The sequence below is a fragment of the Podarcis cretensis genome (genome assembly GCF_951804945.1).
Source record: "Podarcis cretensis genome assembly, chromosome: 3".
Classification (NCBI taxonomy): domain Eukaryota; kingdom Metazoa; phylum Chordata; class Lepidosauria; order Squamata; family Lacertidae; genus Podarcis; species Podarcis cretensis.
This window is the reverse complement of record NC_137172.1, coordinates 112888093-112906659: the sequence shown is the minus strand read 5'-3', so window position 1 is coordinate 112906659 and position 18567 is coordinate 112888093. Positions and strand designations below refer to the sequence as shown.

General features: G+C 45.2%; 1 protein-coding gene across 3 annotated transcripts in view; it reads left to right on the top strand.

Moving 5' to 3' along the window:
• Positions 1-18567, top strand: part of PLCB1 (phospholipase C beta 1) — a 472399-nt gene that overhangs the window by 376411 nt on the left and 77421 nt on the right. For all 3 annotated transcript variants that reach the window (XM_079969662.1, XM_079969664.1, XM_079969663.1), the window contains 7 exons: positions 99-263; positions 4046-4145; positions 6387-6491; positions 7600-7709; positions 11758-11890; positions 13661-13714; positions 14402-14621. In XM_079969662.1, coding sequence (XP_079825788.1) covers positions 99-263; positions 4046-4145; positions 6387-6491; positions 7600-7709; positions 11758-11890; positions 13661-13714; positions 14402-14621 — 887 coding nt within the window. The remainder of the gene's footprint in view (positions 1-98; positions 264-4045; positions 4146-6386; positions 6492-7599; positions 7710-11757; positions 11891-13660; positions 13715-14401; positions 14622-18567) is intronic.

Sequence of the window (18567 nt, the reverse complement as noted above, 5' to 3'; positions counted from 1 at the left end):
AACACGGCTACCTATCTGTAACTTAGTTTTTAGAGACATTCCAGTCTACTGGGCCATCTGCCACACTGCCACTGAATGCCTAAACCTTGCATTTCTAGATCATTTCTGGGCAGTTGCTGTCGGACAAAAAAGTCGGGACCTACGTAGAAGTGGACATGTTTGGTCTACCGGTTGACACAAGGCGAAAAGCTCTCAAGACCAAGCCGTCTCAAGGCAACGCAGTGAATCCTGTATGGGAAGAAGAAGCCATCGTGTTTAAGAAAGTAGGTTTGTCGTTCTTGTTTCCTCTACTGAAAAAAGCTTTATAGTATTATTGGTTGCTGGTCTTCAATTCAGAAAATTAATTGGGGGGGGGGGCAGGTGAAATCCTCTTTGCCCCAGTTCTGTTCCATTTGAATCAGTACCTGCTAGACCTGGACAATATTATGATTCACAGTCTGAAACCAATATAATGTTCAAACCGCAATATCGGTTTCAGACTTTTTGAGCTGGCAGTAGATCCCAGCTCCCTGGCCTCCACCAGTACAGCGTACCTCACTCTTGTCTGCCTGCTTGCACTGGGAGTGGCCGGGAAGCCATGATGTATCACCAGCTCAAATTGCCTTGATCAGCTGAGAGACGGGCATTTTAAGGAAGCCCTCTTCTCAGCTGATCGAGTCCCCCCTGACCTCTGGCTCATGTACAACTGCCCACGCCTCAGCAGAGAACTTTAATGGAGCGCCACCCCCCGTCTCTGGCTTGCCCAAGCCAAAGGCAGGGGGAACAACTTGCTTAAACTGCTCCACCGAGGGTTGAGCCAGGCTGCCCACCTGTCAGTTGATCAAGCCCCCATAGAGCTCCAGCTTGTGGGAACCAGAGTGATATGGGGGCTTGCTCTGGCTCGCACATGCAGGAATGGTCCGGAGTAGGGCTGTGCAGTTTTGGACATCATGATATATCAGTAAAGTAAAGGTAAAGGGACCCCTGACCATTAGGTCCAGTCGTGACCGACTCTGGGGTTGCGGCGCTCATCTTTATTGCCCGAGGGAGCCGGTGTACAGCTTCCGGGTCATGTGGCCAGCATGACTAAGCCGCTTCTGGCAAACCAGAGCAGCGCACGGAAATGCCGTTTACCTTCCCTATTTATCTTCTTGCACTTTGACGTGCTTTCGAACTGCTAGGTTGGCAGGAGCAGGGACCGAGTAACGGGAGCTCACTCCATCGTGGGGATTCGAACCGCCGACCTTCTGATCGGCAAGTCCTAGGCTCTGTGGTTTAACCCACAGCGCCACCCGCATCCTGATATATCAGTACATCATGATATTCAGCTGATGATATATCACGATGTTGAAAACCAGGTAACGCCCAGCCCTAGTGCCTGCTCTGCCATCACCTCCTCTTCCTCAAGGGGGAGACTCCACCATCATCCACAGGGGAAGAGCCTTAGTTTGCCTGTGTGTAAATGGTAAGAAACCATAGCTGCCACCAAGTGTTTCTAGTGCTGATTGCCATACCCTCTTTGCTCCGCATCTTGAAAGGACAATGCCCTTGGGATAATCATAGACAAGCAACATCCTGCATGAAAGTCAAAGCCACGCAGGCTGGGAGTGCTTCAGTTGCGTGTCGGGACCCCGCAGCCACCCCCTCGTTGGGAAATAACTCACACAAGGACACAGATATTAGGTTTATGTTATTGGGCAAATTTTGGCCACAACTTTATTGAATTACAGAATGTGAGCAATATTGGCTTAGGAATTGATAGGACTTGACTATATCTGACTCCTGCCCATTGTGCAGGAAGTCCAATAAGGGTAAGCCACCAGTAGGGGGAGCCCTGTCGATGTGAACCAACTCAAGCTCCCCCTGGTGTTCCTGTCGGGGTCGTGTCAAGGCCCTAGCCCCCAGCTGGGCTTCGGACTAGATCAACACTCCCGGATTCCTTTAACAGAATACCCTTAAGCATGGAGGGGAAGGTGGCCACACCTCCCCTCCCCCAGGTCAAACAAGGTCAAACAATGCCTAAACGCCACAAGAGCCCTAAGGTTCACTGCCAAATACACACACATCTGTAACCAATGCCTCAAGCCCTGCAATATCGGCCAGCCATACATCGTTCTCCCATTTGGAAAGGTGCACGCCATTGTCGCGGAATAAAGCCATGTTACTGAAAACAATGGAAGGGTGCGCGATTCACCCGGCCTTCCAATGCAACCACGTTCTGTGAAATGGAATGAATCAAACATTTCCGGGCACGGTCTGTAGCGGCTGGGGAATTGCTGCCATGCCAAACGCGTCTCTCCAATAGCAGCGACCAAAAGAGAGTCATTCTCAGGAAATTCAGTGCAAGAGTGTCCCAAGTCCTTTTTGATATTGAAAAGCAAGTCCATGCCTTTCCAGCAAGGCAAGTAGTTCTCTCCCAGCGGCACAACCAAAGGGTTGGGGGGGGGCCATGTGCCTCCGCCCTGGCCATCAAAATTGGCATCATCTCTGCCCAGCGCATCCCACGCCTCGCTATCCAGGAAATGCAGATGTGCAAAGGAAAACCCAGCTGGCACCCCTGGCCGCTAGCTGCCGCCCATTCCCAGGCCCAGTGGGCAATACTTGGGGAAGAATAAAAGATCTCATAAGCATTCAGTAGCTCAGCATGCGGGTAACACTAAGCCAAACCATATCACTTTCAAGTGTTCGGAGCAATTATATAAATATATATATATAGTCACCCTTACAGCATCCCTGCTAAGCAGGCCTGTATAACCATCCTCATATTGCAGATCGGAGGGGGGTGCAGAGGTTGAGGTTGCCTGCGGCTCAGCGAATAAGCTGGCTGAGATGAAGTAGCAGTGGCTTGGATCACAGCTCATTGCCATAGCCCAGAGCTTTCCAAACTGTGTGTCGCGACACATTAGTGTGTTAGCTGCAGTGTGTAGGTTTGTTGCATTAATGCTCCCTGCACTCCTCCAAGGGCTGGAAAGGGGTTAGTTTACCCTCTGGGTTGCTGGTAAAACTGAATTACTATGTCACAAAATGATGTAGGTCTAAAAATTGCGTCACCAACATGAAAAGTTTGGAAAGCTCTGCCTTAGCCACCGCATCAGGTAATAGAGATGGGGAAAGTGCCCTCTGAGAAGGCAAATATGTCCTGCCCCATTCCCCAGAAATCCTAAAAGTAATTCTGGAGAGACAATATATAATGAGTTTATTTTTAGGTGCTACATAGGGAAAGAAAAACTTGCCACATCTCTTTTTTTTCTAGTAATAAAAGGGATTATGGCGGAAGAATGAAAACCCTTAGCAAACAACATGCTTAATCTAATTGTATAAGTTTATGGTAGATTATTTGTCAAAGCAAACAAGTGTTGAAATTTGACCTGAAAAGCGAGATCCTCTTGCAGCTGTGTAAAATAAAGCAACAGTCCAATTGTGAGAACTATCCCATTGCCCACCTGCTCCTCAAAATCGGTTAGACTCCCCCAACCAAATGTGTCATATGAAAATCTAGGGCACATACCGGTACTTCTGTAGTGTATTGGTATATGACAGGGGGAGCGTGCTTATGTAACCCAGAATTTGGAATCAATGGATTCTACCCTCTACCCATCTCCAGTTCTACAGTATCTAGAAGCAGTCAGCTGTAGTTTCAAAGATCCTGTGTGTCATCAATTGAGGCTGAAATTCTGGAAAAGGGGCAGCTTGATCAAAGCATAGCCAGAAGGACTGTGATATATGTGCTTGCCTAGTTAGGAGGACTACTATGACATCACATCTGTTGCTAAGAGACACAGAGAAAGATAAATATATGGTGATGGCAAGAGTGTGTGACAGGTACCTGGTCACCAGCTCTTTCTGGTATTTAAGAAGTGAGTTGAGACCTGCAGATCATGCTATTTCAACTATCATGTGTAATCAGCTGCGTATTCACCCAGGAATGAACTGTTGCAGCACTGTGGACAATGTAAGATTACTAGCAATGTTAACTTGCTGAACAGTGTGTCTCAGTATTCCTGCTTTGTGCACAAGGTGTGCCAGAAAACATTAAATACTTTCCCCCAAAATATTTTTTTGTTAGGTTGTTCTGCCTTCCCTGGCATGTCTGAGGATAGCAGCCTATGAAGAAGGAGGGAAATTCATTGGTCATCGGATATTGCCGGTATCAGCAATTCGACCAGGTAGGGCAATCTAGACTTCTTATTCACTTTATTTATTGTTTAATCTCTGAACCACTCTTCTGCAGTTATGATTCCAGGACAGTTTACAACATAGATATCCACATATTGAAACAAACAAACAAAAGTATCAAGCTAACAGTCAAAACCAAGACCAAAAACTAAATTAATAGTACCACTGAAGATATAAATCTGTTTAAACTGACTATCAAATCAGTTCATCCAGTTGCCTGGGTGAACTGGTAAGGTTTCAACTAGCGCTGAAAGCCAGAAAACAGTGGCACCAGCTGTACCTCCCAGGGAAGGGGGTTCTATGAATAGGGTACCACTACTGTGAAGGCCCTATCCTGTGTCACTGTGCTAGGGGTTCTACTGAGTGGGAGGACATCAAGAAATTAATACAGCGGCAATATGATACAGTGAGAGGTACCCCTTCAGATATTTCTGCCACAATGCATTTGAAGTTTTATAATTTAACATTAATGCCGTGAATTGAGCTCAGTGCAAATCCTGAAGAATTTGTGTTGAATGATTGCCATTAGCTATGCTGCTCAGCATTCTGGCAGCTGCATTCTGCATTGGTTGAAGCTTCTGAATCATCTCTAATGGTGGCTCCATATAGAGTGCGGTAAAGTAGTCTAATTGGGAGGTTACCAGAGTGTGGATCACCACTGTGGCTAGGCTGCATCAGTTCAGGAACAGACATACTTAGAAGTTAGGCGCTTTTGTGCTGCTGCTGCTGGTGCTTCTTGAGCCTCCAGGGGCAGCACTGGATCAAGGAGTAGCCCCCACGCAGCACACCTGCTCCTTCAGATAGAGTAAACCCATCCAGAACAAACTTCCTACCCAATTGCACCTTTGAATGAGGGAATGAGCCAAATGAACTAAGAGGGCAGGTGCTCTGTGTACCTTGAAAGCTGAACTATGAGGACTCTAGTGTGCCAGTTTTTTTCAAGCTTATTGCAGCTTGAGAGCCCAGCTTCAACAGTATCAACCATAGATCATAGAATTGGAGATCTGCTCATTGAATCCAGCCCCCTGCAGTGCTCACTTTCCATCCTTCCCCATCTCCCTGCCTGTTCCTTTACCCTCTTCCTCTATATACTGTTCTTACTGAAGATGCCAGCAAACATTACCAGCTCTGGGTATGGACCATGGAAGCTCACTGCAGTCTACCTTAGAAGAGAGGAGGTATTAACAAGCTGCAAAATGTTGGACTAGATGACTCTTGGGGCACCTTCCAACCCTGAACTTTTATTATATGATTCCCAGCGCCCTCTGCTGTCCCTCCCAGCCCTCCCAAGAGCATATTCTGCCTCCGCTTCCCTGCCCTTCCTTTCCAAGTTGTGGTGAGACCAGCAGAAAGGGCACACAAAGTGTTTAGAAAAGGGGAGCCTCTCCCTCTTTCCCTCCTTCTCCCAGATAGCACACTAATAAAGCAAAACCCAGGGGCTAATTGGGGGTGATTTATCTCCAGGGCTGATAAAGTCCCACCGTTTTGCTTCTCAACAATCTGCAAACCAACATGACTTGGGTAAAAGAAGGGAAAGGGAGGGAACCCTCTGTTTCAAACACCTTGTCCATTCCTGGTGCTAGTCTTGATTATGCCCTCAATTTAAAAGAGGGAGAGATTAGTGGCTCTCAACCATGCATAGTTCTTACTAAATGACTTGTAATAGACCAATAGTGCTGTAATAGACCAATAGTGCCTCCAAGAATCCCATATACTCTTCTTCCGTGACACAAAAAGAGTGTTTCTTTATTTTTAGCACACTGAAAACCTGCAAGCAGGTATAGCTAAGGCACTAACACTGTCTTTAGTATTCTATCGCATAAACGTAGATCCCAAGGGAAGCTCCAAAACTGGTCCCTAAGGAAGCAGACTATTTTCCGAGAGTCCCAGATGTGTGCTCCCAAGTGTTTCAGTCATTCCAACAGTAAACATTTGCCATAATTTTTTTCGAGGGTTTCTTCACAGCTGTTGCTTGCAGTGGAGGCCATATCTATTTCTACATACATTGCTTAAGAGTGGAAGTTCTGCATCGAATATTACAAGCACTCCCTGCCTTCCACAGTTAGAGCATCTGTGATAATGAAGCATGTCAGGGAAATTGCTAAGGAGTGGGGTGCTATGTTTAGGGACCATGGCTCATTTCCAGCACCTCATGAGTCACCTTGATGCCTATTACACTGCAGTGGTCAGTTATAAAAATTTTGTTGACCTTGTCCTGCTTTCTTTTCTAGGCTATCACTATATCTGCCTGAGGAATGAAAGGAATCAGCCCTTGACACTGCCAGCCATATTTGTATACATAGAGGTTAAAGACTACGTACCTGATACTTATGCAGGTAACTGTAAAATCCCTAGGCATCAAATTGAACATTTTGTTGTTGTTTTTTTGAAATTATATAAAGTTCATACACTGATCAGCAGTAACAAGCTGTATTAACATCCAGTAGCTATCAACATGTGGGTGGCGCTGTGGTCTAAACCACTGAGCCTAGGGCTTGCTGATCAGAAGGTCAGCGGTTCGAATCCCCGCGATGGGGTGAGCTCCTGTTGCTCGGTCCCAGCTCCTGCCAACCGAGCAGTTCGAAGGCACGTCAAAGTGCAAGTAGATAAATAGGTACTGCTCTGGTGGGAAGGTAAACGGCATTTCCGTGCGCTGCTCTGGTTTTGCAATGCTGGCCACATGACCCGGAAAAACTGTCTGCGGACAAACGCCGGCTTCCACGGCGAGTAAAGCGAGATGAGTGCCCAACCCCAGAGTCGTTCACGACTGGACTTAACTGCCAGGGGTCCTTTACCTTTACCTTTTTGCTATCAAGAAGTTGTAATGCATGTTCTAAGAAGTTGCTGTCCATCATCCAACATGATGTACAGTTAACCCTGTAATTGTCAACGATTCCACACAGTGTTCTTTAGTTCCATAGTGCTGCCTTTTCTTTTTAGACTACTGATGTAGTCTATTTTAAAACAGACGGTTGATGACGATCAGACTGGGCAGATCTGAGTCCAAAACCCAGAGCAAATTGAGAATCTGGAAGAGTTCTTTGCAAGTTGTGTTCTCTGGGCCTTAATTCTCTATTTTTAAAGAGGCTATATAATATTAATAGCACTCCATCTCTCATAATCAATGTTATGGATATATTTTAGTCTACTGTGTGTCACTTGTGAATTTAGGCCACAAGGGTATGCACACTTACTTGAGAGTCAGTCTCATTGTATAGATTTGTCCTATCAGTGTGGGGGAAGACAATAAAATGCAGCCAGCTGTTGTTGCCTTTCTTCAAGAAAAACTTGAATGATTCTAGTCTATGTTGATTACTTATTAGAAATGAAAAGAACAACCTTAGGATTGTTAAATGATTGTTTCATATCTGTAAAACAGATAGATAAATATAGCCCTTTGAAACCAAATCAAAGTTTGATTCTAAATTCCTGTTTCATTTCCAGATGTTATTGAGGCATTATCCAACCCTATCAGATATGTGAATTTAATGGAGCAGAGAGCAAATCAGTTGGCAGCGCTGACTCTGGAGGATGAAGAAGAAGTAAGGAAAGAGGTGAGAATTTGGGCTTGAAGAAATGTAGCAGAGGGACTGCTTTGATGATGCATTGCAGATAGCACAATCCCCTCAGGAAATGGAAAAGGGAGTTTGGTTGTGGTAGGTCTGCTATGATTCAGTCTCTACACCCACCCTCCACTCGCCCTGCCATTAATGCCAGATCTGTTCACACAAATCTGGGACTTTAATATTAAATATTAATTCCACATATGGAAAGGGGATTTAAATCTAGATTTACACTGCCCAGCCCATCTGATTCGCAATACTGTATTCTTGATAAGGAAAACAACCCAGGCTCATTCAAAATTATTTATTGACTGAATAATGGATGTTCTTCTGAATGATATATTCTGGTTTTGTTGCCCAATTTTTGTCCCCTTTTCATTTCACATCTGCTTTTTGTAAATGTCACAGTATCACAACAAAAATAAACGTAGCAAAAAGACCATGGAGTAAAGAGGATAAAGACATCTCGGGTAGCAGAATGTTTGGTTCAGCTTGGCCACTTTGCAATTTTGCTCAAGCATGTTTGCAATATGGTGATAGATTTGCGGTTGTCTGAAAGCCTTATCTATGCTAAGATTTCACATTCACATAAACCAACCATCCTTCTGATTGTATGCAAGTCCCTAGCTTAGTGCCTTAAGTGCACTAAAATGCCTGATAAATCTGCTGTGTGGCCTAAGATGCAGTTGTATTTCAGTGCCAGGTGAGGGATCCCTCTGCAAACAATTCCTCTGTCTTTGAACAGCTGCATGTCAGCAGCAGATGAGAAAGACTTGTATAAGCATCTTCTCCACATGCGCACACACAAAGAAGGACCCAGGCAGAATGATATTTGTAATAACTAACCACATAAATGGATGCATCTCTTCATCAGCTAAGTGATCGGTATATTTCTATCCCAAGGTGGCTTCTATAAAGTAATGAAATACAGATACAAGCCCCTATCCTCTCTTATACATCCCCACCACCTCACAACCCAGGTCCTATTAAGTCATTGTAGCTGTTCTCCTTTCATCCATCTCACTTTCCTGAATTTTAGCCGTTGGCTGATCCATCGGTGAGCTGTATACTGAGTTTGTCCCTTCCTATAAGTCTCTTCAGTGTCAAAGAGCGGAAAGGGAGGAGTCAAAATCCCCAGACTAGTTTTGGGTGAGCTGCTTCCCGAAGACAGTTCAGTGTTCCATTCCCCAGCTTCATGCTTATTAATCCTATCACCTTCAGGTCACAGGTTTTCTCATAGTGCAAGGGCAGAAAGGAATGGGCTGGATTCAGCAGCAGCTAGAGGCAATTTCATCTGATATGGCAGCTTCCCCTCAGCCTTGGTGCCCTCCATATGTTGTAGGACTCCCAACGACCATCAACCTAGCCAGGATGACCAATGTTTAGGTATGACCTGAGCAGGGGGCACCAGGAAGACTGTTAATAGTAGCTGCTCCCTAGCCTTAGAAACTGGTCATGGTCAGGTGAAGCAGCCTTATTTGCCGGACAGCTTTTATTTCAGAAGAGTGGAATAAGTTGCATGTCTAGACCCTGCAACCACCCTTTAATAAAGAAGACCCCAGGACACAGATATTATGTTAATGTTACTGGCCACAACTTTATTGATTACAGACTGTGAGCATTATTGACTTAGGCATTGAATGAACCTGACTATATCTGACTCCTGCCTGATGTGCAGGAAGTCCGGTAAGGGTAAACCACCAGAAAGGGGAGCCCCATTGATGCTGACCAACTTGAGCTCCCCCAGATGTTCCTGTCGGGGTCGAGCCAAAGAGGGGTTCCTCCAGCTCGTGCCAAAGTTTAAATTGCCCCGGCCACACCCCCCAGCCACCGGATTGGTCGGCTGGGCGATGACGTGGCCGGGATCCCCCGGGCATTGCGGGACTTCGTCCCCTGCCCCCGAAAGAGAGTGGGTGGCCACGTGGTCCACCGCAACTCCTCCTCATGGTAAAGTGGAGTGGACCTCCAAGATTGCTAACCCAGTAGCAGCAATCTTATTCTGCCGTTTGTTTTTGAGAGGCAACACCATTGGAAACAAATCCAGTTAGATTATAAAGATGTCCAGGGAATTAAGCAGCTTGCAAACGTAAGCAAGTAGAGGGAGCAAACATAAAGCCTTCTTGCCTTTCACTGCATGCCAGAGATGGGTAAGGGATATGCAGTAATGTTCAGAGCCTGGTTCTGTAGCTTCCGAAGAGTTAAACTGGTGCAGTGAAAAATTCATTTGTAGCATGCAGTGTTCATGGATGGGAATATTGAGCAAGTTTTCAGCGTAATGTATTTGTGCTATAATCTTTTAAACTCTTCCCCCACTGCTGAACCTGTAACACATTTTTGAAATGTTGAAGTGTTTTAGGGAGAGAACTCACACACCCTCCAAATCAATTTATTACTGAAGCTGCCTGAAAAACTAATCCAGTGAGGTACCATGGCAACAGGTGCTCCCTACATACATTTGTGGATTGCTGCCTAACGGCACTCTCAGACTCTGCGCCTTCATTGCTGCTCCATTTGTGCAGTGGGAATCGGTGATGCATTTTGATGACTGTGGCCACTAGTATAGCTACTGTTGAGATGATCCATGTGTAGTAAAAAAAGAATGAGCTCTAAACATGGGCACTGAGTGCTGGCGAGGAAGGAAAGGTTGTGGGGAAAGCCTAAGCAGGTTGTGCGATGCAAGCACATTCATCCGAGCATGCAGCAAGGATAGAGGTACTGCTTACATAGGCTTATCTGTTGGATATAACTATGGGTGAGCTGTCCTGAGAACAATTCATGTGTCATGGGGGTGAATTAGTAATCAGACTTCTGAGACATTAATCTGGGGAGAACAGAGCAGTAATTTGTTTTCATGTGTGTTCTGTTAGATTATATTTATATCTGCGTAGTACAATGCTATTAATCAGTGGTGTACTGAGACCTACATGCAGAAATCATATTTCCTGTGCTTGCTGGAAGGTATAGACCTTGTCTTCTGGGAATGGAAGAGCATAAGTCATTAGGAGCATAAGTCATTCAAGAAAGACCGAGATCCAAGATACCCCAATAAGTGTTTTTATTGCAGCACCCCACCATTAGGGCTAATTAATTGTGATTATGAGTGGATAAACATGACTTATCATTTGCATACATTTAAGTGGGGTCTATGCAGGTGTATATAGAAATATTGAAATACTGGACAGTTTATTCCTAAAAGTTGTAATAGTACTGCAGTGTACTGTTTACTGCAGTGTGAGATTTCCATTATTAATTCTAGGCTTTTGTTTTTGCAAAAGACTATTTTTTCTGGTAAGTAATCAAAGGAGCTGAAAATAGTAATGGCAGCTATTTCTTAAGAGCACTAGAGGTATTTTGTAAGTTCTTTCTGAAAGGTAGATTAGGGTCACTTTCTGCCAGGTATGGTACAAACTCCCCCAGCAAGCCTGCAATATGAATAAATCTTAGCATGTGAATACAACTGGCTAGGGGTAGAGAATTGTGCATCATTGGAAGTAGAATCCATGTCCAAGCTATTGGCCATGTTTCCTAATCTCAGAAGTATGTGTCAAAAGGAAAATGAATTGATAATGATTATTATATATTAGTAACTTTATATTCATGTAATTTTTATTTCTGTAACTGTGTCATTTTGTAATACTTTGTTTAAGTTGTTTATTGTTGTTTTAGTTTTCTGTACACTGCTTAGAGTTATTTAGAATACAGTGGTACCTCGGGTTAAGAACTTAATTAGTTCTGGAGGTCCATTCTTAACCTGAAACTGTTCTTAACCTGAGGTACCACTTTAGCTAATGGGGCCCGCCGCTGCCGCCGCCACACAATTTCTGTTCTCATCCTGAAGCAAAGTTCTTAACCCGAGGTACTATTTCCAGGTTAGCGGAGCCTGTAACCTGAAGCGTCTGTAACCTGAAGCATCTGTAACTCGAGGTACCACTGTATATTAAGTGGTCTAGAAAATAAACAACCAGAATTAAGTGTAGCATGGCTCCTATAAGATTGCTTGCCTCCTTGCATATTTATGGGAATTGTTTTGTATTGTCAGGCGGAACAGGGAGATGTTCCTTCAGAAGCTCACACTGAACCCAAGCCGGTACCAGCTGAAAATGGAGTAAACCACACCACTTCCCTCACCCCAAAACCATCCACACAGGTTACTCCCAGCCAACCAACACCAGGTAAGTACTAGATTGCGCTGCCATTTTTATAGTCTCTTTCTATGGGGAAAATAACCCAGCTGAATAGATGTCTTTGTTCGTCGTGTTCAAAAACTATTAGAACAAAATAGAAATTAGGCCAGCCCATTTGCTTCCCCCCCTCCTCTTTCTCTTTTGTGAGATATATAAAGCCCATCAGTACACCTGTGTTGGATTGTTTTTGAAAGACAACACCTGTAACAAAATCTCTCTCCTTTGCTACCCTCCCATGTAGAAAACAGCCAATCAGTAGATTCTGTGCTCAGAAACTTGCAGGCAACCACTGGCAAGTTGAACTTCTTGCATCTCCTACTTTTCCTTTTGCAGAGAAAATGAGTAAGGATTGCTATGAGTAAGGAGTAGATAATCTTCACTCTTCTGTGTTTTGGAAAATAGGGGAATGTGGATTGAATTGTGTCATACTTTTATATCTCAGACTCACGAGAAGCCACTTAAGAGGCACTAGGGATTGCGGAGGAATTCGTTTGGCCCATTTTTTTTCAGAAGATCAACATGATTTGAGGGTCCTGGTGTAGCTTTTCAGACCTTTCCCATTGGTTGGGTCTGCGTTGCTCCCGGGAGGGAGGAAGGAGTCAATAGACACCGAGGTTGGTTCAGAGAAAGAGCTTATTTCTGCTTTCCAGATAGCAGAAAGGCACTGCGTGATCAGCCACAGCAAGCACACTTAAAGAGCAGTTACATACAGCTTATATCCCCTTCCCCTCCCCAGGAATCCAGCCTCATGAGTTTGTACATGTAAGTTTACATCCTTCCTTGAGCATGAACAGAAATTCCTGTTTCTGTACTCTTATCTTGGGATAAGAAGGTCACTTAACTATAGGAGTACTCCTGGCGCCATCCCCGGGCGCGGGGGCTTACAGGCCTGTCTTGCAAGGTCTGTGCGTCAGCGTGGTCAGGATAGTTACAACCTATAAGATAAGACCCAGATCTGCCATCCCGTCTCCACTGGGAACTGACAAGGCCATCCATTAAGCCTTCATGGACTGATAAAGGGGAAAGCTTTGTTTATACAGCTGGGTTTATGTTATACAGCTCAAGCTAATGGATTTGGGAATTTTGGGGCCCGGTTTGGGTGACTGCACAGTCAGGTTTGGGTAACTTGTTCCTTCACTGGACTTGCTTGTGGATCACATCACAACTATTTTCTATCTGGATTTTGCACTACAACATGCACAAAACCCCCTAAGTTTTATTTGTTTTCCGTTCAGTTTTTGTGCAATTTATTTTCAATGACTGTATCGGATGAGAGAGAAGGGCAATGCGTGAAATAGGTGATGGTAGCAAAAACAGCAGCAAAGAAGGACAAGGAAATAATGATACATAGCCGCTTGGAGGGCTACCACCATAACTGCAGCTAAGAAGACTCATAAGAAACACTCCCCCAATCACCCTATTCGCCTGATCTAGCAAACTTCTGAAATAACCTCTAGCTTTACTACCTGTGAATGAGGTAGTAAGGGTTGTGGGATCTGGGGGGCAGGGGGCAGGTGGATTTTGAATCAGTATTCATAGACACGTATGAAGGTATACCAGGTATGACTAATCAAACAAGCTTCACTGCCTTTTTTGTAAAAAGAGGAGCAATGGCAACTTCCATGGATTAGGAGGATGTGGAGAGATTGTTTAAAGGATGCTTTCTCACCTTAAAAAGGAAACCTGTGTGCCTATAGCTTTGAGGCCATATATTTGTCATTTCCAAACCACTGACTATTCATGGCATTTTCCATCTAGGTTCTGTGAAAGTGCCAGCGAAAACAGAAGATCTTATTCAGAGTGTCCTGACAGGTAAGAAACATGTGATCTTTTGTGTGAAGGAAGTGCAACCTGATTCTATTTATTTATTAAACAGGATTTATAAACCACTTAATCATCCTTAACTCCTGAGTGTTGTACATGGAATATAAAATGTTAATTAAAAAAAATACTGATGAAATGGAATATTAAAAGCAAGTTAACTTAAATCAGAAGTTATTGATAACATACCTGCCCATTCCACTGAAATTTCTGCCGTTGTTTAAAGCTGCCACTTTCCCTCTCAGTTTTCTTCCATCCTTTCTTTATTCAAACCCCTGCTGTTTCCTCTGTGTCTCTCCATTCCCGCTTTATTCAAATCTCTGCTGTTGTTTAAAACCACAATTGCCTTATGTGCCCATCTGTTCCTCCTTCACTGAAACCTCTGCTGTTGCTTAAAACCGCCATTTTCCCTCAGTGCCCTCCATTCCTGCTTTACTCAAACTTCTGTTATTGTTTTAAATCACCACTTCCCCTCTCTGTGTGTCCCTCCCTTCTCATTCCCATGCCATGGCTTCTGCTGCTGTGCAAACTGCCATCTCTTTTGCTGACTTCATTCAAATCCAGGATTGTGATGCAGCCCTGAAAATTCTCCAATGGGGTCTGCATGATGACAGCCTTTCATTTTATGTCCATACGAAGCAATAGTGACAAAGAAAGCTTTCCTCTCTTTATTTTTAGAAGTCGAAGCACAAACTATCGAGGAGCTAAAGCAACAGAAAGCGTTTGTGAAACTTCAGAAGAAGCACTACAAAGAAATGAAGGACCTTGTGAAGAAACACCACAAAAAAACCACGGATCTTATAAAAGAGCATACCACAAAGTATAATGAAATCCAAAACGACTACCTGCGACGGAGGGCGGTTTTGGAGAAAACAGCTAAAAAAGACAGTAAGAAAAAGTATGTTGTATATGGAGTTTATCCCTCCTCTTATAAACCAAGTTTCTCTTTCCCCCTTTATTGCAGTAGCATACTGATTTCAGTGGGCCATACCAAAAGGCAAATGTCACTCCCGGTTAGTGTTTGGAATCCTTCCAGATTCCCACCACAGGAAGATAGCTCCTGTTGTGGGATAGTGACTGACACAAAACCCATTAGTGGGCAGTGTGTTGGAGCCACACCCCTCACCAGACCTCCATTTGGCAGAGTTGATGCTGCATACTGGTATGGAGAAGGGGAGAGCTGAGGTTGATGTGGCGCAAGCTCGCCTGCAGGAGTGCCAGATAGGCTCTACAGGCACTTTTGCACCACAGCGACCGCACCATTGCCTCATCCCTCTTGGACCTGGTATGCAGCAGCAACTCAGCAGGAGAGAGGTCAGGAAAGTGGCACAGCCCCACCATGCCATCTGCCTCTGACAGAGACATTTACAGCAAACCCTGTACTTAGAAGTAAGTTCCATAAGGCTTAACTCTAGGAAATTGGGTAGTAGTAGTAGTAGTAGTAGTAGTAATATTTATTTATTTATTTATTTATTTATTTATACATACATACCCTGCCCATCTGGCTGAGTTTCACCAGCCACTCTGGGCGGCTCCCAATCAAGTGTTAAAAACAATACAGCATTAAATATTAAAAACTTCCCTAAAAAGGGCTGCCTTCAGATGTCTTTTAAAAATAGGATAGCTGCTTATTTCCTTGACATCTGATGGGAGGGCGTTCCACAGGGCGGGCGCCACTACTGAGAAGGCCCTCTGTCTGGTTCCCTGTAACCTCACTTCTCGTAGCAAGGGAAGCAACAGAAGGCCCTCGGCGCTGGATCTCAGTGTCCAGGCTGAACGTTGGGGGTGGAGACGCTCGTTCAGGTATACAGGACCAAGGCTATTTAGGGCTTTAAAGGTCAGCACCAACACTTTGAATTGTGCTTGGAAACGTACTGGGAGCCAACGCAGATCTCTCGGGACTGGTGTTATATGGTCTCAGCGGCCACTCCCAGTCATCAGTCTAGCTGCCGCATTCTGGATTAATTGCAGTTTCCAAGTCACCTTCAAAGGTACCCCACATAGAGCGCATTGCAGTAGTCCAAGCAGGAGATAACTAGAGCATGCACCACTCTGGCGAGACAGTCTGCATGCAGGTAGGGTCTCAGCTGGTAGACAGCCACCCTGGACACAGAGTTAACCTGCGCCTCCAAGGACAGCTGTGAGTCCAAATGACTCCCAGGCTGCACACCTGGTCCTTCAGAGGCACAGTTACCCCATTCAGGACCAGGGAGTCCACCCACCCACCCCTGTCCCCCCAAAACAGTACTTCTGTCTTGTCAGGATTCAACCTCAATCTGTTAGCCGCCATCCAACCTCCAACCACCTCCAGGCACTCACAAAGGACATTCACCGCCTTCACTGGTTCTGATTTAAAAGAGAGGTAGAGCTGGGTGTTATCTGCATACTGATGAACACCCAGCCCAAACCCCCTGACGATCTCTCCCAGCAGCTTCATATAGATATTAAAAAGCATGGAGGAGAGGACGGAACCCTGAGGCACCCCACAAGTGAGAGCCCACTCATCCCCCAACACCCTTTTCTGGACACGGCCGAGGAGAAAGGAGCAGAATCACTGTATAACAGTGCCCCCAGCTCCCAGCCCCTCTAGACGGTCCAAAAGGGTGTTATGGTCAATGGTGTCAAAGGCTGCTGAGAGATCCAGCAGAACTAGGAAACAGCTCTCACATTTGTTCCTAGCCCACCGGAGATCATCGACCAGCACAGCCAAGGCAGTTTCAGTCCCATGGTGAGGCCTGAATCCCTACTGGAAGGGATCCAAATGGTCCACATCCTCCAGGTGTGCTTGGAGTTGTTCACTATGGCCAAATCAGACAGCTCAAGGAACAGGTGTGGCTGGTGTATCTGTGCAAATACATTTCTTACCACTGCAGATACCTGGACATCTAGGCTCAGGGCTAAGTCCAGGAACAGTCCCAAATTGCAAACCTGATTCTTCACAGGGAATGTTATCAGGCTTAATGATGATCTTTCTCGAGCAATAGCTATGGCCTTAAGTAAACCCTCACTTTCAGACTCTATTCCTGTGGTTTCCTAGGCAACTAGCTTAACACCTGGGTAGAGCTGTAAACACCTCTGATTATCTGTCAGGGCGCAGACTGATGTATTTCATTCGTGCTGGCTTGGTTTTTAATTTTTAATTTTTCTTTAAATTGCTCTTGCTGCTTAGCTTGCTTACACAGTTGCTCTGTTTCTTTCACATGCCCCTTTCATTGCTTCCCCTTCTCACCTCACCCTTTAGAGTTGCAGTTCTTTCCCAAGACCCAAAATATCGCACTGCTCCTTGGGGAGTTTGTTGTTCAGATTCCATTTTATGAATAAATGTATTTCTCCCCCTTCTGCTTTTGTGTGCTGTTCCGCTCTCTTCGCCTTCCTTTGAAAGACCTTTGGTTTTTGTGAACTTTGTCCTTTGGTTGCCAATAAATACTTGCACGTCAGGGTGCATGAATTTGGGGTGTGCAAGTTCTGAAAGGAACTGAGCTGACTGATAGAGGTCTTTCTATGGCTCTTTAAATAATGCAAGCCGCCGCTTCCGAAATGCGATGCATGGAGTCCAAGAGTGTCGTTGGAAGATCAACAGTTAGATTCAGTGCCAAGAAACGATTGGTGGGTTTGCAACATTGCTTGCTTCCCCCCAACTGTTTTCCCCAGTCTTCATTCCATTTTGTCCTATTGTTGCTCACTGATCTCACCACATGGTTACATTTTTGCCTGGCTCTGAGTGTGATTTCCATTCATATCATCTTACATTCTTGCCTCCTTTAAAAAAAACAAAAAACAATATTTGATATTGCTGCAAAGAAACCCCTCTGCCAGAGCATCCTAGTAGAAATACATTAAGTCTGCTTTGGTGCTAACACGTTTCTGGGAATTAAGGAGGGTTTGGGGTGGAGACTTTCAACATGCATGCTGAATCTTGTTTGCATGGAAGGAAACAGGTTCTGTAGCAAATAGATAGCAGCTGTACCCTGAGCTGGGACAAACAGAGGAGGAGCAATAGGTGGGTTGGAAGAGTAGAAATCAATTCTTTGATATCTCAAGAGCACACTCCGTTGGATTCATTTCTTTTATTTACTTAATTTTTATCCTGCCCTTCTTCAAAGGAGCTTGTAATGGTCTAAGGGGTTGCTCGTGCGTAAGTTGGCGCCACACCTGGCTGAGTTACCTGGGTGAACCCTTTCTGTCCGGACAGCCACCCATCCGTGGCTGTCTCAATCGCTGGCAGAATCCGTCAGTGGGTGTTTCTTGAACTTCTAGCAGCAAAGAAGTTCTTTGACGCCCAGTCTCCTCCTACTCTCCCTGCGCGGAAGTCTTCTGCGCAGGGAGGGTGTGGGCAGCGGAGGACCCGTGCTCTCCCCGCTGGTCTCCGGCGAGGAGTCCTGGAGCCTTCTCTCCGATTCCCCCATCTGCCCCCCTCCTCCACTGGTGCTACGCTGATTTCCTTCCCCAGCGGATGAGCTGCCTCTCTCCCTACTGGGACCCTCTCCGGCATCCCTCTGGAGCCTTCCCTCCGCCTCTGGCTCTGATGGCAGTTCCCTGACAGAGCTCATAATGGTCTGCATGTCCCCCTTAAACACACATACCCATTTTATCCTTATAGCATCCCTCCAAAGTAAGAGATAGTGACTACCACCCAGTCATCCAGTGTGCTTCTTGGTTGAGGTGTTTGTTTGAACCAGGACCTTCCTGGTCCTAGTCTCTTAGAGGTTACACCATCCTGGTTCCCACTGATAGCACCTTGGAGCTTCCACTGGGCAGCATAATGTTATAGGGTCCTTTGAACATAGAGGAGCTTCAGATCAGCCTGAGGAGATCCATGCCTGCAGGACAAAACCTATTAGGCA